General features: G+C 34.2%; 1 protein-coding gene across 5 annotated transcripts in view; it reads right to left on the reverse strand.

Annotated features, from left to right (window-relative positions):
- Positions 1-27,235, reverse strand: part of SCFD1 (sec1 family domain containing 1) — a 110,898-nt gene that overhangs the window by 71,744 nt on the left and 11,919 nt on the right. For 4 of the 5 annotated variants that reach the window (XR_004904010.1, XM_028506407.2, XM_028506409.2 and 1 more), the window contains 8 exons: positions 26,928-27,016; positions 25,572-25,662; positions 21,920-22,042; positions 20,267-20,354; positions 17,117-17,206; positions 15,566-15,621; positions 12,450-12,535; positions 9,435-9,534 (listed from right to left, as the gene is read on the reverse strand). Coding sequence is in view for 4 of the 5 variants with exons in the window: in XM_028506407.2 (XP_028362208.1) it covers positions 9,435-9,534; positions 12,450-12,535; positions 15,566-15,621; positions 17,117-17,206; positions 20,267-20,354; positions 21,920-22,042; positions 25,572-25,662; positions 26,928-27,016 (723 nt within the window). In the remaining variant the exon portion in view is untranslated. The remainder of the gene's footprint in view (positions 1-9,434; positions 9,535-12,449; positions 12,536-15,565; positions 15,622-17,116; positions 17,207-20,266; positions 20,355-21,919; positions 22,043-25,571; positions 25,663-26,927; positions 27,017-27,235) is intronic. The other variant, XM_036029544.1, reaches the window with a different exon arrangement.

Raw genomic sequence — 27,235 nt, forward strand, 5'->3', positions numbered from 1 at the left:
TTAATTCTTTGTGTATTTTAATTAAAGTAATAGCTCTATAGGATTAAACTTTTAAAAATATATAAAAAACATATTAAAGTTTGTATATATACTAGATAACATTTTTCATATGTCCAATATACAGATATCCTTTCAATTTTACTTTCCTCTTTATCATGCCTACATAGTAGTCCAGTATTTGGCTATATCTACTTATTCGACCAGACCTCCTGATGCTTAGTTATTTCCAATACACACAATCTTAAATATGATTTTTAAACTCAGAGAGAGTCTTAACATTCTGATCTATTACTTAATGGATTGCATTTTTTAAAAAAAATTCCAATAGAGGTTATAATAATACAACTGTTCCCTTTCACATAAATTTTAAGAGCTAGTCAGAAAAGTAGTTGCTCCAGTTTTCTGCTTAGAATTAATTTTATTCCTGTGTGGCTTAAATTTATTTTTTCTTTCTCAAAAAACAAACATACAAAAAACAAGATAAAAGTGAGTATTATTTCTATCCTTTTCCCCTCCTTGCATTAGAACTGTGGGTTCCTTCATGTAATAGCAATAGTTTATGGTTCAACTCTGTACAGTAAGCTGGAGATAAAACATGGCTATCAGTAAGTAAGTGAATAATGAGCAAGGAAGAAATTATATGGATAAATTATCTAGCCTGACTGTAATACAGTCACCCTGGTTCTAAGATTATTAATAACTAATGATTAAACTTCTAGTCTTAGCAAATTCAATGTACTAAATACTACTTAATCTCCTTTTGATAAAACAACATCATCAATACTGAGTCTAGCCCTGAGACCATGCCCTGTAACTTTCTCAAATAAATCATTTACACAGCTTATTTGCTTGACATTTTCCCTATGACAAAAACCCCCCCAAAAAACCAAGAGAGCAAAATATAGACGTCTAAATGCCACAGAGGCATAAATAACAAGAGTATAAAGTCATATTTCCTGTTAATATTATGTCTTTCCTACATGCTCCTCATATTATCATGGATAAACATAATCAGTAACCTTATTTAATTAATCTTACTTTCCCATTCACACATCTTAACCTCACTTGCACAACAAACCACCCACATCAAAGCACAATAAGCATTAAAAGCGACATCTGAGAAGAACCATTTGTTTTAAAAATTATCTAACAAAACGAAAGATACTGAAGAAGAGAAACATTTGAAAATAGTTAAGCTTTGTTAACTACAATTTCTAGTGAGGTACTATTTCCATGGTGATGACATGGCACATTCACAATAAGGAAGACAGACTTATTAGCAAAACTACTTCTCTAAAAATAGGACAGCATAGTATTACTAAGGTTTTGGTGGAATACTAAAGAAAACAAAATGATAAAGAAGTAAGGATTTAAGAGTTTTGAGAAATGACAACAATGGCAAGAACTTTTCCATTGTTTGCATAATAGCCAGGCATATAAGGAAATGTAATTTCAGTCCTGAAAACTGGGAAATTACAACATTTTGTGCTGTACTCAACCATATTAAAAAAACTGAACACTGATGCAAAAAAATCCAACAGAACTAGTTCTAACATGGTAGACTCTAGTCTGTTTCCACTGATAATTCACACTTTCCTGACTGAGAAGACTGGATATAATGGTGTTCCAAATCACCAGCTATGAATAAATTTCATTGGGAAGTGCTAAAAGCAGCCTTATTTTCATTTCACAAATTAAAGCAGATCAGAGCCAGACAGAGCTAATGTTACCAAATGACATCTGGATAGTATACATGACATCTGCTTATGCCAGAGATAAGATTGAAGATTCACATGATCAAAGAGGTAAAGTAAAATAAGACTGACTTTTATTTTTGCAAGAAATGGAGCCAAATGTAATCAAGTCTATAGATCTACTATCAGTTTACAGGAAATGATCTAGATAGAGAAACATGTCAAATTGTACCTGACAAAGATACAATCAACCACATGCAGAAATGTAGAAAACTCTTTAGAGAAACAGCCCAATTTCTTTACCTCAATATGGCAATAGAAAATGAGTGGGAAGAGAAGTCCTGTGGTAAATTGAGAAACTTAAAAGCTGTATCAATCGATGCAATGCATGGATATCATTTGGAACCCCATTTGAACAAACTAACTGTAAAGATGCATCTTTGAAACAATTGAGAAACAATGAATACAAAAATAGTATTAGGTTAACTGTTAATTTTGTTGGGTAGGGCAATAAAGTTATATAATTTTCCTTTTTTAAAAGATATATGCTGAAGTGTTTATGCAAAAGATCATCTAATGCCTGGGATAAGATGCGTAGATGCATACTGTCTGTCCGGTAAGCTGAACAATGTACATGGAGGTTCATTCCAGTTTCTCTGCCTTTGTGCTTTTACATATACTATTTCCTAATAAAAATCTTAACATTTTATTCATAGCCATGAAACAAGATTTAAAGTACAACCCACCAATGTTTGCCCCTTGCCACAGTTTTTGTAAAAGGACTGTTGAGATGGTGCCTCATCGCCCTGAATTCATGAGCAGAGCTCCCTCTTGCCCATCTACATTGGACTGGGAACAAGAAATATTGTGAACAAAAAATAAATATTTGTATTTTAACCCACGGGGGTTTGAGGGTTGTTTTAGATTAAGCAGCGCAACCTAACCTATTCTCATTCAGAGGCCAAGGTATTCCATACAGATTCTGCAATGTCAGGGACTCTTGGGTAGGCTTGTTCTCTCATTTTAAAGTAGAATTCCTTGTCACTCTAGGAAACATGACCTGTAAACTCCCCACAGAAACACTGAGGACAATATGCCAACATTCCTACCAGTCTTCATGTGATAATCTCAACTCATAAGCAATGTATCAATCTCTAAACTAGTAAAGAATTTGGGCCTTGATGATTTAGAAATGTACCTGTTACTACTACTACTAGTCACACGTGGCACCTGAGTACCTACAATGTGGCTGGTATGAACTGAGATGTGACACAAGTAAAAATATACACAGGAGTTTTAAGAGATCTTATATAAAAAGAGAATATAAAATAATGTTTTAAGTTGCTTATACGTTAAAATGCTAATATTTTTGATATATTGGGTTATATAAAATGTGTATTATTAAAATAAATTTCACTCGTTTTTTTTTTTTTAGTCTTTTGAATGTGGCTACCAGACCATCTAAAATTACATCTGCTTCTGTATCTATTAGACAGCACTGATTTAGAAACACTAAACTTTGATTAATGATGAGAAGGAGAGAAAAGCAAAAATGTATGGAAGACAAGAAAAAGGAAATAAAAATCAAATTTAGATAGTTTGTAAGAATGATTTAATTGAAAAAGAAAATCCTTGTAAAATGATTAATCATAAACACAGATAAATAAGTCTCAAAATCTTATGTAGTAAGCAACAAGAATGTAAGGGAGAAAAGCTGGCAGTACCTACAGTTAGGTTAGTAAACAGTAAATATTAATACTCTTCTTTCCCTTAGGGTAAATAAATTTTGTTTAATCTTCATCTGAGGTCATGCTTATTGATTTTAGAGAGAGGAGAAAGGAGGGAGAGACGGGGAGAGAAACATCAACATGAGAAACACTGATTGGTTGCCTCTTGCATGCATCCCAACCTGGGACCAAACCCACAACCTAGGCAGGTGCCCTGACTGGAAATTTAACCTGCAACCTTTCAGTTTAGTGCTGAAGCTTCAACCAACTGAGCCACACTGGCCAGGGAAAAAGTTTAACCCAAGTTCAGAAATAGAAATGAATATGGAAATGCTAAGACAACACCATATAAAAAGCAGTAATAAAATTAAGGTTGTCTTCTCGGCTTTTATATAACCTACACATCTACAGTAAAAACTTCCTATGAATAGCTTTTTCAGTTATAAACAATCTGTGCTTATATTAAATGAATCAAAGTTTACATTTATACTTTTGAGTTTTAGGCAAATGCTTGAAACATCCAAAATAGTGCCAAAGAGGTTTTGTGTTAATAAAGATTAAAGGATCAAGACAGCATCAACTTTCCAAGCATCAAATTTTGAACTATACTTAAAGCATCTGTTACACTGGTATCATACATCTTTACAAAAATGAGTGCTTCTACACTGTTACATACATATGTTAATTTAGAAGCCACTTCCTTTTCCCACCCTTGAGTTATATAGCAGGGGGCCAAAAGCCCTCAAGTAGAAAACAGCACAAAAGCCCTTAAGTACAAAAAGAGGACTTAAGATTTGAAAAAACAAAGGCAAAATAAAGGACAAGATACTGAGATGGAATAACATCCATCTGTTTGCCTAAGGATAACTATTCATTGTACCTGAACAATCAAATCCAACCCTCCCGCAACCAAGATATGATAAAAGGAATCCTCACTTTCTAACTAGTAACTTTGCTTTTTATATTCCAATAAAAGGGCACTGCAAAGTTTTTCTCCAACTAGCTGGCACATAAGGTAGCTGTGTGAATTCTCATAGTTGTGTCCAAGGTCCGATACATAAACATTAGCAATGTCCCAGATTTGTAGGCAAAGATATTTAATATAAAAAAGCAAGCTCCAATTTCTAGTTAATCATTCCTATCTAGAACTTTTACTCCATCTTGTGGAAGTAAAGAGTACAATCAAGAATTTTATAAGCTTGGAGGAAGCTTCAAAAGTGGAAGTTTTAACAATCAATAAAAAATAGTGTTATAATTTATGGTATCTTGAGTTTTTTCACATCTAGAAAAATCACTAATGAGCAGGATTAAGTCAATATAAGTTGTATAGTTACTAAAACTATTCCCAAAAGACTATTTTCTTAATACCTAAATTTCCTAATAATAATGCTAAAAAAAGACAGCTCAGACGATAATACCAAATCTGAGAATCTACCCCCCAAAAGTTAACTAGAAATGTGCACTGCTCTATTATTTATAACAAAAAATAAAAACAACAATAACCCATATGTCCATAGGAATCCACTATTCTACCCGACATGCAAGCAGGGATCGAGTCTGCTTTGTTCACCTTGTATCCCAGTGACTGGCACAGTGTCTGGTACACAGTAGGCACTTAATAAATACTTGTTGCAATGAATTCTTTGGAGACACAAGGTGGCCAACTTTTTATTCTGTGAAGTGAAGTGAAGAAACTTAGAACAAAACCAAAAAAACCCCTACTATCTACATTTACCATCTTGTATTTTTAAAAGGATATTTTAACTTCAAAGAGTAGAAAATAAAAATCAGTATATAAGAATAAAAGGTAAAGCACTAAAAAGATTAATATAAAGGTCAGTCATAAAAACTCATTTCATAGTTCTCCTTAATATTCTCATTTCACTCTGGGATGGCAAAAACCTCAAGGACCCGTATCAGCCTTGTCTGGTTTGGGGAAATCTCTATTCTAAGTTACATTTCCCAATTTTCTCTTCTGCCAATGGGGTCTCAGAACATATTCTTTATTGCAATTACCTGTACATACACCTTATCTCCTGTAGGCAAAGCACCATTGCATTGATTTCCTGCAAGAACTCTTCAAGTTCAGTCATTAGAAAGAGGCAGTTATCTCAAAGCTCTATATAGCCTCCACATACTACTGGCAGGAATGAAGAGGTGACCCTCAAAACTGTATGTTCTAAGACCTTGCCCCTCTGTCCTACCCAATAAATAATTCAGGAGGCCCCACCAACCAAATCTAAATTTAGACTATCAACTCAATTTCATCATGCTCATCAATCCCTGAACGGCTTTTTATACTGCCTCCCTACCCACCTTCAGATCCCCTTCTCATTTTTACCTGACTTCTGAAACACTTCTGTCATATCCTAGGGAACGCATACTCAGTCATCAGCAAAATCTCCTACTCTGAACATCAGCTTGAAACTTCCATGGTACTTTCTTGTTCTCATTGAACTCCTACTGGCTGGCCCTTTAGACTTTAACCATTTCTTTTCTTTTCTTTCTTTCTTTCCCCTTTTTTTTTACTCGCCACACATCTCATATCAGTGTACCTGAGACTGGCACAGGTTTATTCATTTCTACTCCCAGACTCTTGTCCTCTTCCCTAAAACACCACCAGCTTTGAAACTCCCATCATCAGCTTGTAACAGCAGTTCTCAATCAGAAGCAAATTTGCCTCCCAATACCCCCTGGGTATATTTGGCCATGTGTAAAGATATTTTGGTTGTCACAACTGAGGGAGTGCTACCAGCATCTAGAGGGTGGATACCAGGATAAACATCCTACAATGCACAGAACAGCTCCCCACAACAAAGAATTATCAAGTCCAAAATGTCAATAGTGCCAAGGCTGAGAAATCGTAGTCTACAGTCATCCTTGTTTCTAATGCCTCCTAGAGACCTGCAGGATATTATCTCTGGCATCAAATTTTCTCTTTTGATCATTCCCATGGAAGTACAATGGTCTGATTTATTTAATTTAATTAATTTATTATTTAAATTTCTCTTATTTAAAAATGTCTTTTTTTGACCTCACATTACCTTCCAAAAATCACCTCTTTTTCTCAGCACTCCTACACAGCAAAACTCTTTTAAGGTTTGTCTATATGTATTAATTCTCTTATGCCTCTCCTTCCAATCTTTCTTAAACCCATTCAGTATTTCACCCACACACTACAGAAGTTGCTCTTACCAAAGTCACTTAATTGGACTGACATTGCCACATGCAATGGTGACTTAATCCTCTGCATTTGTCCAAGTTGATGCCTCCTCCTCTGAAACATTTAATTTACTAGCTTCGAAAATAACACAGATCTAGTTCTCATACCTCATTAGTTGCTTCTTCCTGCTAGTTCATACTCATATCCAACCTCTAAATGTTGAAATGACTCAGGTTTAGTTTCTTAGACCTCTTCTCTCTTCCATCTATACTCATTCCCTTGGTGACCTCATCATACCTTTTGGCTTTAAATGCCATCTATATATGGACTACCCCTAAATTCATTTCTCTAGACCAGATGTTTCTCCTGAACTCCAGACTGATGTATCTAATTACCTATTTGATATCTACACTTGAATACCCTAACAGGTAGCTCAGATTTAACATGTCCAAAACTCAACATCCAATCTTTCCTGCCCGAAACAGCTCTTTCCATTTCTTTTCCATTTCAATAAATACCTGCCCATTTGCAAAGGCCAAAATGTTGAAGTCATCTCTGATATCTTTGTTTTTTAGATGCCATATCCAATTCATCAGCAAATCTTATAGTCTACATTCAACAGATAACCAAGAACTGCACCATTTCCATTCTGGTGTAGGCTACCATCCTCTCTTGCTAAGATAACTGCAACAGCCTAATTGGTCTCCTTGACTCTTCCTATGCCCCCAAGGAGTCTGTTTTCAACATAGCTGCTAGAGTGCCACTCTTAAAAAGTGTATCATATGCCAGTCCTTCACTCAAAACTGCCATGTGGCTCCACATTTCCCTCAAATTAAAAGTCAATATCCTTGCCCTGGCCAGTGTGGCTCAGTTGGTTGGAGTGTCATCCCATCAGTCAAAAGGTCAAGGGTTCAATTCCTGGTCAGGGCACATGCCTGGGTTGTAGGTTTGTACCCAGCTGGGGCACTTACAACAGGCAACTGATTCATGTTTCTGTCTCACATCAAAGTTTCTCTCCCTGTCTCCCTTCCCCTCTAAAATCAATAAACATGTCCTCAGGTGAGGATAATAATAATAAAAATAATAGGAAAAAAGTGATAGTTTAAGAAACTTGAAAAAAAAAAGGTCAATATACTTCCAATAGCCTATAATGTCCTGTGGCAGTGATTTTCAACTGGGGTGTGCTGCAAGAATTTTAAAACATGCAACACCTGACTATTTAGTCAGGGGCACTGACTTCTTTTCAATAAATAACTCCCTTAGATTGTCAAATACAAAAAAAATGACAACCGCCAAAATAATAATAGCTGTCTGGTGTGAGTGAATCAAAATTATACCTTTTTTTTTTAATCTGACTGGCAAAAAATATCTTTTGTTGTGCTGCACAATTTCAGTAATTAGTGTATGTGTGCCATAATATGACAAAGGTTGGAAATTGCTGTCCTATGCTATATTGCTTCCTGTGTCCTATTTACCTTCACCTCCTGCCTTAGTTCGCTCTGGCCATCAGCACTGCCTTGACACAGGGCATCCTCCTACCTGGAATGCTGTTCTCCTGTATGGACACACAATTCACTACCTTATCTCCTTTATATCTTTCCTCAAATGTGTCTCTTTTTCAGGAGGCCTTCCCTATTTTAAAACTATAATCTTATTCACCATTATTTAATTTTCCTCTAGAGTATCTTCTACCTTCTGAAATGTTATATACTTTATTTTACTTATTACCTGTCTCTCCTGCTATAGAATGTAAGTTCCAGGGAGAATGGGATATTTTCCTGTTTTATTAAGGCTAAAACAGGATTTAGAATGTTCTGTCAGAAGGTAGACACTCTAAGTGGTTGAGCTGATTTCCTCTTCTTCAGTCTCTTACTTGACCTCCTAAAACTAGCTTCCATGCTTCATTACTCGGGATTTAATTAGGTGGTCTCTTTGATTTTTCCTTCTCTGTACTGAATCAAGGCTGACTCCTGTTTTGCTGACACTCAGAATGGGGAATGGTGTAGGATTCTAAAATAGAGAATTGTGCAAAACTACCAATTTCCATCAGTAGTTCTGAAATCTGATTTAAAAAATAATTTACAGCTAAATCTGGGTCTTAAAGAAATAAACTAATAAACTATTTATATATGACATTTCAGGCAATATTTGCAATTATGATACTACTATATACTATAATCCCCAGAGGCCTGATAGCAGTCAATATATTCTAGACAGAGCCAATGATATGAGTTCTAATTCTTTAACTTCTGTGTCCCAATTTCCTTTCAAATGGAAACTGTTCTGGCCCTGTTACATAGTGTCTTGTGCAGAAATTACTTGTGTATGTATTTTCTTCCCACTGCCTTTGACGAATGGGACTGTTTTATCTATCTCTGTACTTCACCTGCAGTACACAATATTTAGCAGATAAATATATACATAGAGTTTTTTAAAGCTAGAAATTGCATATGTGAAATTACTTCAGAAAACATGGCGTTATATAAAAATATTGTTTATTTTTTACCATAAAATAAGGCATAACTCAGTCCTAGAAAAATGGGAAAAATTACAGCTTTTCTTCCTATGGAGAACATATATATTTACATACTCAGTATAAAAAAAAGTCATTTATTTTCCTTCTTCCCCCCTTTTCCTACTATGACCAAAATACCACTGATTCATCTCATAATTTAAAGATCGTATGCTTGGAACCTCACTATCCGTCAGCATTCATGTTCAGTGACACCAATGCCCACCACATTTTAGTCCACATTTCTCAACTCCATCCTTCTCATGTGTGTTTCTGCAGCCATGATGGGACTACTAAATATTACGTTTTAGTAAAAAGTGGTATATTTAGCCTCTTACCAGTACATCGTGCACCAATGCTTGATAAGTCCAAGTATGGTGTAAAGGAGTTGCCAAATCTATGTTTCTGTCAACAAGGACTAATAAAGGCCTTTGGAAGCTGTAAATATATTAAAAAAAATTATATAAATCTTGATACCAGTGTATACATGTAAATTTTTCTAATATTTTCCAGTATATGTTATTTTGATATAAACAAAAAGTATGCTAACATTAACATTACATAACACTTTGCTTTTTAAAAATATTTCTAGTTCAGTCAGCCAAGTAAAAGAATGCTGTGGACTACTTATAGCCTATGTATAATGCTGGATTATAAGTCTTACTTAGGGAACTTTTTAAAGGAAAAACAAAACTATAGAAATACCTTTATCGAATAATTATTCAAGTTAACAAAATAAGAATAAGTCACTTCTAGCCAGATTTATATTTCACATTGGTGGGGGCGGGGGCGGGAAGGGGAAGCCATTGTCAGCTTCAGAGAAAATAAAGATAGTAGAATCTTATAAATTTACAAATGTTCAACAGCTTTATTAACTACAAATTACATTTTTTCTGTCAACACAAATTCAAAATAGCAGGCTCTAGAGAAGAGCCTCACAAAACTCTACCTCATTATAATTATATAAAACAAACATCACGCAATAAGTGTACCTAATTATATAATCATTCACTTACCAGGCATTTCATATATTGTTGCACCCCATTATTACAATTTGTATGTGAAATAGACTATACTTAAAACAAATTGAAGCAGATATCATCTGGTTACCATGTGTTTTCAAAAGGTGTAGCGATCTGCTTTAGAGGCACTCCTATATCAGAAGTACACATTAATTTTCAAGTCACTGATATTTGACTGTATTACACACACACACACACACACACACACACACACACACACACACACACATATTGTTCTGCAAAAGATCTCTGACCATTTAGTAAATCCCTATACTCTAATTGGTGTAAGACCATGAATTCTCCCAACTGCCAATAGTAAGACTAGCAATAAAAACTAGGAGTAGCACCTTTACCACCTACCATCATTTATTACAGTGATCCCTCCCCTATCTTGGGAGCTACGTTCCAAAGATCCCTGTGATAGTGAAAATCCATGACGTGGCAGCATTACATTTATTTTATTATTTATATATAATTCAAGGCTTTATAAACCTTTCGCACTCTCTTATTAACCTTTCCCACAGTCTTATAAACACTTCATCTGCTCTTAAACACTTTCTACACTCTTAAACCTACATAATTTGAACAATATATAAAATTCTATATGGGTACCCACCAGTGAGGTATACAGTCATCCCTTGCTGCATCGTGGTTGACTTATTCCAGCTTCACTGTATGACGGGTTTTTTTAAGCCCACGATACAGTGAGGCCATGATAACTGAACTGCAGTATAGTGAAAGACAACTGTACTCTAGAGCTAGGTAGAAGGCAGGCAAGAAAGGATAGCTTATGGCAGGGTTTTTTAACTTAGCACTATTGACATTTGGTGCTAGATGACTTCTCATTATGGGGGGGCTGTCCTATACGCTGTATGACTTTTAGCAGCATCCTATAACTCAGCCCACTAGATTCCAGTAGCATCTACTTAGGTGTAACAACCAGATATTTCTCCAGGCATGACCAAATTCTTCTTAAGATCATTTGCCTACAAATGGATTCACATTTATTTAACAATAGTCCATCAAGGTTGCTGACCCTTAATTAAGATAATTTAGAAATGTACCCAACAAATTAAAATCAAGACAACTAAGCTATATTATAATTTAATTTTAGAAAAGTATCCAAATAAAATAGTGCCCTTATATTAGCAATATAAAAAAAAGGAACTATTAGGTAAGGTGTAACAGCACAGTGATCGCTTTTGTTAGAATAATCAAGGGAGAATTTGATGTTTTTACTCCACTTAGTGAGAAACACTGTGAAGAATGTTTATGACCAGCAGTGAAATCACAAAACATAAATAAAATTTACATTAATACAGGAGCTGAGACAGTTAAACAATGTTAGTGCTAATTCCAAGTTATAAGAATAGTACATAACACTGTAGGAACCATCAAAGTGAACTGTGTCTATGAAAGGTTACCATTAGATTATTATTTCTAAAGGGCAGTTATATTCTGAGTATTAATTTATTCACATTTTAAATTTACTTATTCATACCTGAGGATATGTGAGAGACAGAGAGAGAGAAACATGGATGTGAGAGAGAAACAGTGACCAGCTGCACCCTGACTAGGAATCAAACCCAGAACCTATGTATGTGTCCTGATAGGGAATCAAACCCATGCTTTTTGAAGTACGGGATGATGCTCCAACCAACTGAGCGGGCCAGCCAGGGCAGGCTTTATTTATTAATTCACATAAAGCTGAGGGTAAGAATTAATTTTTCAAAACACTGTCTCTTCTTTTGAAATAATTCTCAGCCATTTGTGTGGATTTATTTCTCCACCCCAATTTTTCTGTTATTTTTAATAATCAAATGTTAATGTAATTTTTAAAAGTATTTCTATTCAAGAATAATTGAGCAGTCAGTAACTTTGACATTATCCACTCATGTGAGAGACAGTAACAAGGACAAAAATGCTTTACAAATCTAAGCTATCACTACTTCAATATTAAAAATAGAAATGGAACAGGGAGAAACAGATGTAAGCATCACAAGTATTTCACTTACTTTTTTTCATTAACAAGAAACTAAGTGATAATTTAAAGAAAACTGCTTCTGACTATCAAAGCCATATAAACAGAAAAATTTCTCCAATAGATGCTAAAATTACAAAACAAAAATTTCTAACAAAAGAAAGTAAATTAAATATTCTACCTGTTATTTCAAAAATAATGAGTCAAAACCCTGATCCTAGTTACCTCATTTTTAAAAAGAAACAACTTCAACTACAAGTATAAGAGTATTCTATCAGATTAAGAAAACCCCCAAAGGTCTACTAACGTTTCATTTTCAAGTTCTGTAAGTATATTATCTAACATAGTACCTGAATTGGCCAGCTCCAAGTGTGTCACCTGTGAAAAGACTATTTCTTGCATCTCTTAGATTTTCCCGAAGTTTCTTGTCTAGTTTCTGAAAAAAGCAAAATTTACATTAACTCTTAAAGAACAGTTTCACAGAACTCTATATAGAGTAATATATAGTATATTCTTAGTGTGATGCCTAAGAAACTTGGGAGGGCTTCCAGCCAAGATGTGGGCATAGGTAGACACACTGTGCCTCTTCACACACCCAAAGTAAGGTCAGCAACAATTTAGAAACAAGATAACAACCAGATCTGACAGAAAATTGAACTGTATGGAAGTCTGACAACCAAGGAGTTAAAATAGACATGTTCATCCAGACCGGTAGGAGGGGGTGGAGTCATGCAGCTGGGTAGAGAGGGGTTGTGGCACAAAAAGCAGTGGCACTGGACGCATAAGGCATCCCGGGCACAAGACCCCAGTGGGTGGACCCTGGGCACAGAGGCGGCTGGCAGGGAAAGACTCTCAGCCTCACAGGAGAGTGTGTTGGAGAGACCCATTGGGTCCTAGAATGTACAGAAACCCACCTACCCGGGAATCAGCACCAGAAAGGCACAGGTAGCTTGGAGGAAGCAGCGGAAGAGACGGAAATCCGACAGAGAGGAGGAAGCATCATTGTTTCCTCTTGGACCCCGCCCCCACATACAATGTTGCAACACAGCGACAGGGTTGCCCCGCCCTGGTAAACACCTAAGGCTCCACCCCTAGTGAGGGTGCGTAACAGGCGCAACCAGAAAAAGTGGCTCAAATGGAAGTAAAAATCAAAGCCCCAGAGCCAATACTTCTAAGTGACCAAGAGATAGCCAACCTATCAGATGCACAGTTCAAAGCACTGGTGATCAGGATGCTCACAGAATTGGTCAAATTTGGTTGCAAATTAGATGAACAAATAAAGGCTATGCTAAGAGAAATGAAGGAAAATGCACAGGGAACCCACAATGACAGGAAGGAAACTGGGACTCAAAACAATAGTGTGGACCAGAAGGAAGAAATAACCAAACAGAAAAGAATGGAGAAATAATTAAAAAAAAATGAGGAGAACCTTAGGAACCTCCAGGACATCTTTAAACATTCCAACATCCATTATTATAGAGGTACCAGAAGGGGAAGATGAAGAGCAACAAGTGGAAAAGTTTTTTTTAACAAATAATCAAGGAGAACTTCCCCAATCTGGCAAAGAAAATGGACTTCCAGGAAGTCCAGGAAACTCAGAGAGTCCCAAAGAAGTTGGACCCAAGGAGGAACACACCAAGGCACATCATAATTACATTAGCCAAGGTAAAAATGAAGGAGAGAATCCTAGAAGCAGCAAGAGATAAGGGGACAGTAACCTACAAAGGCGTTCCCATCAGATTGTCAGCTGATTTCTCAAAAGAGACCTTACAGGCAAGAAGGGCTGGAAAGAAGTATTCCAAGTCATAAAAGGCAAGGACCTATATCCCAGATTACTCTATCCAGCAAAGCTTTCATTTAGAATGGAAGGGCAGACAAAGTGCTTCTCAGATAAGGTCAAGTTAATGGAGTTCATCATCACCAAGCCCTTATATTATGAAATGTTAAAGGGACTTATCTAAGAAAAAGAAGATAAAAAACATGTATAGTAAAATGACAGCAAACTCACAATTATTAACAACCACACCTAAAACAAAAACAAACTAAGCAATCAACTAGAACAGGAACAGGACCCCAGAAATGGAGATCACATGGAGGGTTATCAACCAGGGAGTGGGAGGAGGAGAGAGGGGGAAAAGGTACAGAGATTAAGTAGCATAGATAGTAGGTAGAAAATAGACAGGGGGAAGGCAATAATAGTATGGGAAAGGTAGAAGCTAAAGAAGTTATAAGTATGACACATGGACATGAACTAAAGGTGGGGAATGTGGGTGGGACAGGGTGTGCAAGGTGGAGGGGAGTGAAGGGGGGAAATGGGACAACTGTAATAGCACAATCAATAAAATATATTAAAGAAAAAAAAAGAAACTTGGATTTTTTTTTATCCTCACCCAAGGACATTTTTTTCACAGCTTTTAGAGAGTGAGGAAGGGAGAAAAAGAGAAATATCAATTTGTACATCTCTACCAGGGATTGAACCCACAACCCAGGCGTGTGCCCTGACCAGGGATTGAACTGGCAACCTTTTGGTTTATGGGCGACGTTCCAACCAACTGAGCCATGCCAGCGAAGGGCAGAAACTTTGGATTTTTCTTTTTAATAAAATAGCAATTCTAAAATCTAAATATTTTAGCTTCTTCACTATTCAATACCATCACAACTTGGACTTTAAAAGACTAATGCTGCTTCTACCATGACTCAGGCCTGATTTAATTAACAGTCACTTTTCCTTGACTATTTATATTTCATATACAAGAAACGCTTTGCAGTCATGACCCACCTTCTCAGGCCGAGCATGACTCTGCTGTACCAAGGAAGGTGACTGTACAGTGGTGGCTGCAAAAGGCTCCAATGGAAATGCAACAGGTGAAAGAAAGCAGCCCTCCACCAATCAATGATTCACTTGGGCTAACAAAACTCACAAATGTTAATGTACTTTCCTCCACCTTTCGATACTATTTACCCTCTTTCTTTTTCGGTAATTCTGTAATTTCTCTAATCCCTTATCTACTTTTTAACCTTTAAAGTGAATTTTTGAATGCTCAATGTATACTAAATATTTTACTCCAGTATAGTGGGGTAGCAAAATACACCTCACCATTTTAAAAATGGTTATGACTGTTAATAAATATTTGCTAAATAAAGTTAAATATTAAATGATTTGGGGAATCAAACTTGTATAAAATACTATTTGGAGATATAAGGCTGAATGAGAATTACATAGTTAAGTAAGAAAAAAAAGGAGTCAATCATTTTACTCCATTATACAGAAGTACACAATGATTACTTTTTGTATTTGGAGGAATCCTGAAGTTATAAAATAAAAATATTTGCCTTTGGTACTTAATATGTAACCTATAACAATTTTTGTTACTTAAAATTAACAAAAATATTTGAGGTACTGATGGAGATACAGAACAGCTGATACAATATTGTTTATCCCCAATGAATATTTGCATTAACTCACCACTGCTACCATTTCTGCTGCTGTTCCTCTTGAACATCTGATTATAGGAACAGCACCTATTTTAACAATAGATGTTAACAATGATTTCCATGCTCAATAATTACAATGTATCTTACATTTCACAAAATGTATCAGCATCAAAAAGTAACATACAATAGATGTATATACAATTTTAGGTTTCAAACATAAAAGCATTTATAATCTCAAGAGTAAAAGCAAAATTTCAAAAGTGGAACTTCTCATTAAAAAAGAAAACATTAGGGAGTCGAAAAGACTATTTCTATTTTTTTTTTTTCCTTTTCCAATTTTTTTAATACCCCTGGAGGACATACTTATTGATTTTTAGAGAGAGGGGAAGGAAGAGAAAGCAACACCGATGTGAGAAACACTGATCGAACAGTTGCTCTGCACACCCCACTGTGAAGGGGGACTGAACCCACAATCTAGGCACCTACCCTGACCAGGAACCTCACTGTGACCCTTTGGTTTATAGAATGACACTCCAACTGAGCCACACTGGCCAGGGCAGAAAGAGTATTTTTCTTTAATGTTGGCCAATCACTGTGACTGTTTTTTTTTTTTTTAATGGATTCACTAAGCCAGCATTTTGATGGGTACGTTTCAAAGGGTAAGTTGACTCTCTACTCATAGGATTCAATTTAATTTGACTTAAAGGAAAAGAATGAAGAGACTTTAGCTCATTTAATAGTTTCTTACTGTTATTTTTGACAAATTAACAATAAAGGATAAGCCCTGGCTGGCGTAGCTCAGTGGATTGAGTGTGGGCTATGAACCAAAGTGTCGCAGGTTCGATTCCCAGTCAGGGCACATGCCTGGGTTCCAGGCCACGGCCCCCAGCAACTGCACATTGATGTTTCTCTCTCTCTTCCCCTCCCTTCCCTCTCTAAAAAATAAATAAATAAAATCTTTAAAACAAAACAAAACAAAACAATAAAGGATTATAGTCTCTTTTTGAAATGCTAATTTAAAAGATAATAGAAAACGCGTTCTTCACCTAATTTAAAATGCTCCCCAAAACTGGATTCAATTCATTATCAAATCAACTCATTAGACCTCTTAATTTCTTATTACTCCACATTTTATCAAAGGTAAAGATCCTAAAATTTAAAAAAGCAACTGCACTAAAAAGTTCATAAAACAAATTTAGAATATTGTATTACAGTATCTGTGTTGAAATCATTGCATTTTAGATTCTATACAAAGCATGCTCAGTCAACTGCAGAAGTAACAATGTGGACTATTAGTAAATTATTAAACTTTATTTTGTTCTGATGGCAAGTTATTCATGCATGTCATTAAAAATTCAAATTTTAGCCATGCATAATGTTAATCCTCTTGATTCCAACACACCAGAATAATCCCAAGAATTAGACATGGATTCGTTCAGGTTATTTTCTACATACATTCTAAATAAGTGCATGTGTGCAGTATATCTAAAAAACAAAAACAGGATATTATAGTGTAACAGATTTAAATGAGTTGTTAAATAATTTACTTTTAAGAGATAACCAGAAAGACTTGAAAACTTACCCAGCGTAACAAAAAAGCAGAAGAGGCTGTCAACAATAGTATCCATAACAGTTTCCATTTCTGTGTCTGTGATATCTGGCCTGTTAATAGCTAAAATGACACAGATAAAGGAGAAAAAAGTGAGTAAAATTTATGCCTTATATTCATTAAAAATTATACTACCTCAAAAAAATACCACCTCAGTATCAGTAGCAAATGAGTAGTATCAATATTATGGTAATAAGAAAAAAAGCTACCACATAAAACATAAAATTTTTGCCAAATAGAAAAATATTGTATTTCATAATTTGATTCATGAATACTAGATAGCCTAGAGAGAATCTGTTGATCTTTACTGCATGAAAAGGACAATGCAAATCAATTATGGCAAGACCACACAGCACTTATTTTCTTTTATTATGAGTTACATGAATTTTTTTTTCCTGATCTACTAGACTTTACATAAGTATTTCCCAAACTTTACTAGGTATAAGAATCACTCTAGGAATATGAAAGAAATTTCCATGGAAGCTACTAAAAAGTAGAAATTCTTGGCCCTTTCCCCTAGGAATATTCTCTATGGATATTCAAGAAATATGCAATTGTGACAAGCACCTCAGGTGATTCCTGGAGCAACATTTTCAGAGACATTGCTGTGAAGACTGTCCCTGAAAGTTAAAGGCTTTGCCTTATTCGTTTTCCTGTCTCACAATACGTAGGCCCAGTGTCTGACAAGGAGACGCTCAGTAATTAACTATTTGTTAAAAAATTACACTAAGATATTATCTATATAATATTTTTCATTTCCCAACATCCTGAATGTGAAAAAATATTATTCAATATGACTTGTAATTAGCATGAGAGGAAAGCAGTATCCAACTGGATATATCAAAATACGTCAAGAACTACTGTGTCCATGCAGACAGAACATAAAAAGGTTCAGCCAGGCAATACAGCATCTGGATGAAAAACTGAGCTGTTACTTGGTGGTGCAGACTGCCATCTGCCTACATCTGATGACAGAAATGGCGTAAGGATACATTATGAATTCTGTACCTTCAGTGGACACCAATCCAGGAAAACACTCAGCTTATTCTGTTAATCACTGGTACAGGTAAAATCTATATGGAAGCTTCTAGACCCTTGGGCCTGTACTCTCATCCCATATTCTGAGAACTGACCTGAATAGTCAAAAACCTGTCTGTCAGTAACATCAACTTACTTGTAATAACAAACAGGCTCGTCTAAGATAAGCAGCCTGAGTCTCTCTGAGATAATAAATCTTCCTCCTTTACTGAATAAATTCCCAATTCATAAAATATAGATCATCAAATCCATGGCATTAGTATACTGGATTTATGTTTGGAATAACCTGTTTAAGATCAGCAAAAACACTTGCACTGTTGGAGAAGATTTGGTGCATAATTACATAACACGTAACAGTGATGTCTGTGGAATAAGTGCCTGCGTTTAGAAATCTGATTCTGCCATTTCCTTATTAAGTTACTTAGTATCTGAGACTCACTTTCTTCATTTGGAAAATGGAAATAATAACAATAACAATAATAATATCTATTTCACAAAGTTATTCTAAGTAGTAAATGAGTTTACATTATAAAGTGCTCATACAGCAATCTATAATTATTACTGTAACTACTACACTAATTGATTCTGGGCAATTAAAGATGTGATTATATTTAAATATCTTAAATTTATCCTTTTAAATTTAATAATTAAATTAGATAATTAATTTAAAAATTAATTGTAAATAGACTTCTGTAAGTAGCAACTACCATCAAAAATTTCTTACATGGGCAATTCAGCCAACACACCCTTTTATGGATGTTGTTTAATTTCTACAAGAAGGCACAGCCAGGAGCTCAGTGAAATAAAAGATTCACGTTCTCTTCCTTCAAGTAGCTTATCATTCAGTCCAGTGTTCCATAATAGGATACCAATGGCATTTCAGGCAGATCAATCTTCTGTGTGAGCATGGTTTACACACTGTAGAACATCTAGGATCCTTAGTCTCTGCTCCCTAAATGCTAGTAGCTGCCCTGACAATTGTGATAATTGGCACTTAGACATTTACAAGTGTTCCCTTAAGTGGGGACATACTCCTTACTTAAGAACCATGGAAATTCTAGTCATCATCAAACATCTCAGCTCTTAAGTAGCAAATTAATGATGATTTCACTGAATTGGCTAATCACATCTTCTATAGCCTGCAATTTTCTTTAAAATAGTTGACATACCTAATCAATGGACATAAAATTTCAGTTAAACAAGATGAATTAAGTTATAGAAATCTGTTATACAATATTGTACCTATGAGTCAACAATACTCTACTGTACACTTTAAAATGTTGAGAGCGTATCTCATGTTAAGTGTTCTTACAAAACAACAACAAAACAACATAGACAATATAGTGTAGTGTAGTGTAGAGAGAGAGAAAGATAGAGAGAGGGAGAGAGAGAGAGAATGAACATCTGTTAATTTTAGTCTATATCCAGGAATGGTCAGTTTACCCAAACTGGAATACAAACTTCAGAGGTGATTAGGTATTATTTGATTCAACACCAATACTCAATACCACTACTGTGGAGTCTAGCAACCTATATTTGAGAATGGCACTTATACTTCATTCTATAATAATACTACAGAAGCTGCTGACTGTTGTTTTTGTCTGATCTTGACAAATACCAATATTAGCCAACTTTTTCTGAGTGTTTACCATGTGCAGAAACTTTTCCAGGCATTTTACACACACTAATGCATTTAATGCCCACAAAAACTCTATGAAGTTGCTAGTATTATTATTCTCATTTTACAGATAAGGAACTGAAGCACAAAGAAGCAAAATAACTTGTTCTTGTCCAAGGGTCAAAGTACTACAAGATTTAACTGAATCTTACTATTAAAATACTGTCTTACTTGCCATGAGATAGAAGTTCCTGTGCGGTACCTAAAAGGTCAAAAAACGTACTTCACTGAGCTTACAAAACAGGTTTATTAAATAAATGTTGTTTATATGTGACAGAATTCAGCCTGAGACATGTGTTCTTTGTGTGCTTTTAAAAATCTTATTCAGCTTTACTGCTGTAAAGAAAGCTGGTTTTAGAGTGCACTAAACATGTTCATTTTTTAATAGTACACCTGCTTTTACATACCACGATATGAAACAAGCTCCTTATTTTGATTACATAACACAAACATATCATCTTCCAAAGTAATAAAATTGAGATATTGATCAAAAACCTAGAAACAAAAGAAAAGGTTTACAAATCAATTTTATAATATTTAAAGCATATTTAGTTTGATTTAATCTACCAATGGCAAAAATGGAAAAAAACTATAACTGTACTCAATAGCTAAAAATCATTCTATGTAATAGGTTGCCTAACTGGGCAAGCAAGAATGAAGAGTTAATATAAAAAAAATAAAAATAAGCCTTTGAGTAATAAATTGTTGACAAGGAGAGTAACAATTTCAGAAAACAAATTTATGGAGACAAGTTTTTTTAAAATTATAGTCGGGATGGGAATGGTTATCAATTTTGTGAAAAAAGCACAATTAAAATTTTTGTAGTCAGTTGAACCACACTTTCCTAAGAAAGTCTTAGTAACTTTTTCTACCACGAACATTTACAAGTGGGGAAAAAATTATACCAGTTCTAAGGACAAATTAGGGGACAAATAAAAAAAATAAAACTAAGAAAACTACTTGAAACATGTTAAATTCAGTTAAACAAATTGAAAACCATTACTATTATTTTATGTAGAATTAACAGATTTTGTAAGAGCAAGAACATTAAGACATAAACTTCACAAACTACCATATTTCATTGTGTACAATGTGCACCCATGTTTTTGGCCCAAACTTTTAATTCAAGTATTTATTTATATTTAGATACTTGTTTTTTTTGTATTATAAAGGAATTTTAACATTTATTTTTGAACATACGGATATTACTATTGCTTTCTAGAGTTACACTTTCAATGCATAAGCATAAAAAGAATTAAAAATATTTATATAGATATAGAATTAGTACTACTCATGTATGATGCACATCGTTATTTTCTCCCCTCAAAAATTTAGGCAAAGACATGTGCATTATATACAGCAAAATATGGGTAATCAAAAATAGTAGCGAACTGTCTAAATCTATGAATGACCACTCTCTAAATCTGTCAGTGAGAAAAACTGAAAATGCATGGTTTAGTCTTTTATTTGCTCTGACCACTCCCTAGCATACCATTTATGTCTTATCTAAATTCAAGAAGCACAGGGCACAAAGGGCTAAAACCAAGAATATATTTTACAGATTTATTTATAACTAAGCTGAACCCATCACTACGATGTGGAATTGCTGTCCTATTGTGAATTTCATCTTTCTTATATATGCAACATAGCTTCTTTGGGTTCTCTCTCCTAAGTAAGAAAAGTTCTAGATAGAGTATGGTGAATCCAGTGATTACAGATAAAACAATGTCAATATATTTGAATATAATTTATGACAACAAAACTGCCCCACTATTTCTAAATTGAGTTGAAAAGATTATATTAATCCTGGCCTAAAATAAAAACCGACTCAGCGATTTACTTTTGTCTTTCAAAATAATTCAACAGGTTCCTTTAGTTTAGTGTATTTCACCTAGGTCAAGATAAAGATAATGTATATTACCAGAACTCTTTCTAAAAGTACTGAATATAATTATTTCTTAGGTTGTTCTGGTCCCTTGTAAATGAGATGCCTGTATTAATGAACAGATTTCAAAATATCACTAAGTTTCATATTAACAAAATATTATTAGCTCTCTTACCTTGGCTACTTGTGGTACTGCATTAGCTGCTAATGCTGCATTTGCAATGTCTTCCAATTTACTTCTTGAAATAGCAGAAATAAAATTTAAATAATATGATTCATAGAGTTGATTCCGAAGATCCTATAAATGCAATGAATACTTCATTCTTACAGGATAGTATAAAGAATGATCATGAATAAAAATCTTTCAGGTACTATAAGAGCAAGGTTTTGAAGGATAATATATACATTTAAAAGATTGGTTATATAAAAATAACAATCAAAAAAGTATTCCAAGAGAACAAAGTTATAAAGATGTTACAAATGTGTATTTGTACAATATACATTAGGTATGACTAATGTATATTTCAATGTTATATTTTAGTTATATTATCAATAAAGTCCTATTAATTACAGTATTTTATAAACTTTTGAAATAGCCTGTTTGCATTTTTCTTAGAAAAACCAAGAGATGGCTGTCATATAGTGAATGCTTATATTTAGCAGATGACAACTACCTTTTAGTGTTCTGACCATGTAATGATACAACGAATACTTCTGTTACCATGTAGACATAATTCCAGTGACTGTTTCTACAAACATCTCTTCTCATTCGGCCAAAAGCAGTATAATTTAAAGTTATACAAGTTCTTAAATAAAATTTACTTATCTTCTTAAGCTCCAGGCAAATGACCTCTAAATAACCATATTTTTTCAAACCTAAGATATTGTCGATTTTAACAGGTATCATTGTTTTATGTAACACTGAGTTAATGCTACCAATAAATTCTGTAACACCCCATCAATTTTAAGATGCATCTCATTTCACAGATATTAAAATGTGAAAAACTGAGGAGCTGGAGCCTGTTTGAGGAAGGCGGCTGAGCAGGGCAGTGGTTCCACAAAGGCTAGGAGATTCATTAAAGGACTCAGAGTTGAGAGGACTGGGAAAATGAGTAAATATGTTGAGGATATTCAAAGACATGTTTCTCACTGTTGGAAAAAGAAGATACAAACTAGTAAGGGAAAGAGGAAAAGACAGAATGAATCCTGTACCTCTGAATTGAAACAGTTTTGGAGGTTATTTATCTATCTAGAGAGATTAGTAAGAAGAATTATAGAATTAAATAGATACAAAAGTGTGTATATATGTACATACACATATTTCTTAGCTCTGTCCATTGAGAGAGCCTAAGAACTGTGATATTCTAGTACCAATGCTCACATAATAATTTCCAATACTATTCTCTACCAAAAGCAACCAGGGCTTTTTAGGCACATGGGTGAAACTTGGGCTGGGAGAGAGAAAGTACAAGATGAAACTGGAACATTTTATCGTGCCAGAAAATTGAGGAAGTGGTCAAAGAATGATGGAGACATTTCAAAAGGACACAGAAGCTGAGCAAGGTTGCAGGATACAAGCTCAATAAGTCAACTGGGTATCTACATGTCTTCAATGAGCAATCCTAAAAATGAAATTAAGAAAACAATTCCATTCACAATAGTATTAAGAAATATAAAGAATTTAGCAAAAGAAGTACAAAACGTATTCTGCACATGATAGAACATTACTGACAGAAATTAAAGATCAAAATGAATGGAGAGACATTGCATGTTCACACATGAGAAAATTTAGTATTAAGATGGCAATACTTTCAAAATAGAGCTACAGATTCAATGCAATCCCTATCAGAACTCCACATTGCTTCTTTATAGAAATTGACAAGCTAATCCTAAAATTAATATGGAAATTCATGGGTCCCCCCAAAACCAAAACAATGTTGAAAACAAAATTGAAAGTTGAAGAACTCAACTTCCCACTTTCAAAACTTGTTACAGATCAAGAGTAATCAAGACAGTTTGGTACTGGCATGAGGACAGAGGTCAATGTAATAGAACTGAGAATCCAGAAATAAACTAATGTATCCACTGTTATACACCTTACCTCATACCATATATAAAAATCCTTGAAGAAAAAAAGATTTGGCAGTAGTTTCTTAAATATTTCACCAAAAATGTCATATTTAGTACAACTAAAGAAAAAAATAAACAAGTTTAAAACCAAAATTAAAAAAGTTTGCACTCCAAAGGGTGCCATTAAGAGAGTGAAAAATACCACAACATGGGAGAAAATATTTGCAAATAATATACTGGATAAGAGTCCAGTATCCAAAACATGCAAAGCACTCTAACAATGCAACAAAAAAAAGACAATCCAATTAAAAATTGGACAAGGGATCTGAAATAGACATTTCTCCAAAGATATACAAATGGCTAAAACACATTAAATGACACTTAATTAGTTATCAGGGAAATGCAAATCAAAACCACAATTAAAAATCACTTTATATCCACTAGGATGGCTATACATGTCTATACAGAAACTTATATGCAAATGTTTCTAACAGCCAAAAGGTGGAAGGGACCCAAATACCTATCAATGAATGGATAAACAAAATTTGGTATAGTCCTACAGTAGAATACTATTCAGTAATAAAAAGAAATGAAGTACTGAAACTGATGAACCTTGAAAACATTACAATACAGGAAAGAAGCTGGATACAACAGACCATGCGTATGATTCCATTCACATGTAATATCCAGAATAGGCAAATATATGGAAACAGAAAATACCTTGGGATAGAGGATTTAATAGTTGAGGAGATGCAAATGTTCTAAGACTGGTTATAGTGATATTTGCACAACTCTGTGAATATACTGAAAACCATTGAACTGTATACTTTAAATGGATGAATTTTATGGTGTGTGAATTATATTTCAATAAAGCTGTTGTAAAAAGAGGAAAGAGGAAGGGATCGATAAATTGTATCTCTTTTAAAAATGGAATATTTGGGTTTATGCAGAGAAAGCCAGGCATCATTAGCTACACAGGACACAAAATATATGATCTTCATTAATTTGTATTAGTTAACTTCATTCAACAGTAAATAACAGATGCTTGTGATTTGTGGCAGACACTGCTGGCTACCTATCCAATAACCATTTTTCCCCTTTTCCTTGCTGAAAGAATCCAGATTTTGTTTTGGGGTGGCAATATGCTCATCTAAATATTAACTTTCGCAGTCTCCATTGAAGCTAATTCTACCCAGGTGAGGCATAAATGGAAGCCTCCTGGGAGTTTCTGGGAAAGCTTAGCTTTCCTGATCAAAATGAATAGTCAGGGCTGGGATAACCATTTCCCCCTTCCTCTTGCCTTGAGCAAAGATGTGATGTCTATAGCTGCAGCTACCACCTTGCATCCTTGAAGTAACAAGCGAGACAATGAAAAGCAACAAACTAAAGGTGACAGACCAGAAAGAAAGAAGGAGCCTGAGTCTCTGATTACCTCATAGAGCTATACTAGCTTGGACATCCTACTTTCAAGCTTCCTATTATCTTAGAAAAATAAAACCCTATTTTTAAAGGTATATAGTTAGATTTTCTGTTTTTTTGTTTTTAAAGCTAGACTCAATCTTAATCCATACAATGCTTCTTCAGCCAAGAATTGTTAATCTGTCAGTCTAGTATTTAAAATTCAAAGACAGTCTCAAAAACCAAAGTGGAAAATTGAGTAAGGGAATTTCTGATTTTTCACAGTAGATATCTAAGATTTTTCTTTAACCTGTTTGCACATTCCAGAGTCAGGAAAATAAGAACTCAACTCACATTACCTGGCATATTCTGTCAATATTTTCTTCAGTTGGCATTACAAAATACACAGCAGGAACATCTGGAATAGGATCTCGATCAGAGTGCAAAAGCCTAGAAGACATAAGGACATTAAACTATTTAAAAGTCACTTATCTAAAAAGATAGTTTAAAACAGTATTTCTCTGACTAGGAGTTCACTAATTTAGGAACAGTAAGCAGCACTCTAAAAGCTGCAATTATTCATTTAACCCAGCTTTTTCCTTATATCAGTGTTACTATTATGTATTAGTAAGACCCTAGTCTCTTCTTAGTCTTCATTTCTTCTACTCCAACTGCCTTACTTTTAATACCTCTTATGGTCTTCTACCAATATTCTCCTTGAGTAAGAACTAAAGCACATTCAAAATCAATTTTATTCCCATTTTTCACACAGAACTGTTTGGGGGAAACTGAGTAAGAGGAAAGTAAACTTCTCCAAGAGAGGAAAAACAGAAAGCTGAAAAAGCCTTATGAAACAATGAAAACAATTAGTTGTAAATAAAATTAAATATATTTAAAAATAAAAGGTATATAATGCTTCCTTAAGAAAATTTATGTTTTGTATTTATTGCTAGGTAACAGAATACATAAAAGATCATCTAAGCACCTCAAATATTTTTATCACTTGGTAATTTTATTTTTTATAATCCAGGGAGCATATTCATTCAAATATCCAATATCAAATCACAAAATTTTTCATTCTTCATTGTAAGATTTTATCATGCTTGGAAACACAGCTAACATTTTATTTCTATAATATTTATAGTCATCCTTCTATAAGCAGTATTCTATCTCCATCTTCTATATACATCCTTCAACACTGAGGCATATGCAATTTACTTATCAAACATATCAGAAGCAATGTAATCAAATAAATTCAATAGTTAAGAAGACAACATAGATAACTTCCTATGGTGATTAACAGTAATTATTTCATAGTTACTTAAATTTTTCATATTAATGGTAAACTAATTTAGATATTTATCTTTTTAAAAAAAGTATATTTAAGTTAAAGGAATAAAAAATTTGCAGAGCTGATAGAGATCTTAAGACAACCAGTTCTTTTCCTTCACATAAAAGGGTAAACGACTCTGTAGGAAAAGATACAAGAGAGAAAATTTCAATTCTGAATTTAGAAAGCCTTAGACTGATGATTATTTTTTAACTTCAGAAGTAAAGGGTTGAATAAAAGAAGAAAAAAATGTTCTATACAAGTACTGTAACTTAATATTATTTACTCTATCAATGTCCCTTCATCTGATTTTAGGGTGACCAAAGAAATCTTTAACAATGTATCTGAAAACAAATGCCATTATTAGAAATAAATTAAAACTCACAAATGCAGAGTAATTCCCATGTCCCTCAGTTCCTTCACGGATAGCAGCGGAGAGATGATATCTTGGCCAAATCTGTCATAAATGAGCACCTAGTAAAAAAAATTGTTTTTTTAAACATCATTTTCAGTAAACAGTCAATAGAGAACCTATAAGACGATGCTGAAATATATTATTTTAATAAATCAAGTATACTGAGTTGTTCCTCAATTTAATATTTTCCATCATTTTTCACCAAAATGTCTATTTATGTAGTAATCCATCCTTAAAAGCATTTTTTGGCTAAATACATTAATAATTATATAAATTTA

This window comes from Phyllostomus discolor, chromosome 1, assembly GCF_004126475.2.
Source record: "Phyllostomus discolor isolate MPI-MPIP mPhyDis1 chromosome 1, mPhyDis1.pri.v3, whole genome shotgun sequence".
Classification (NCBI taxonomy): domain Eukaryota; kingdom Metazoa; phylum Chordata; class Mammalia; order Chiroptera; family Phyllostomidae; genus Phyllostomus; species Phyllostomus discolor.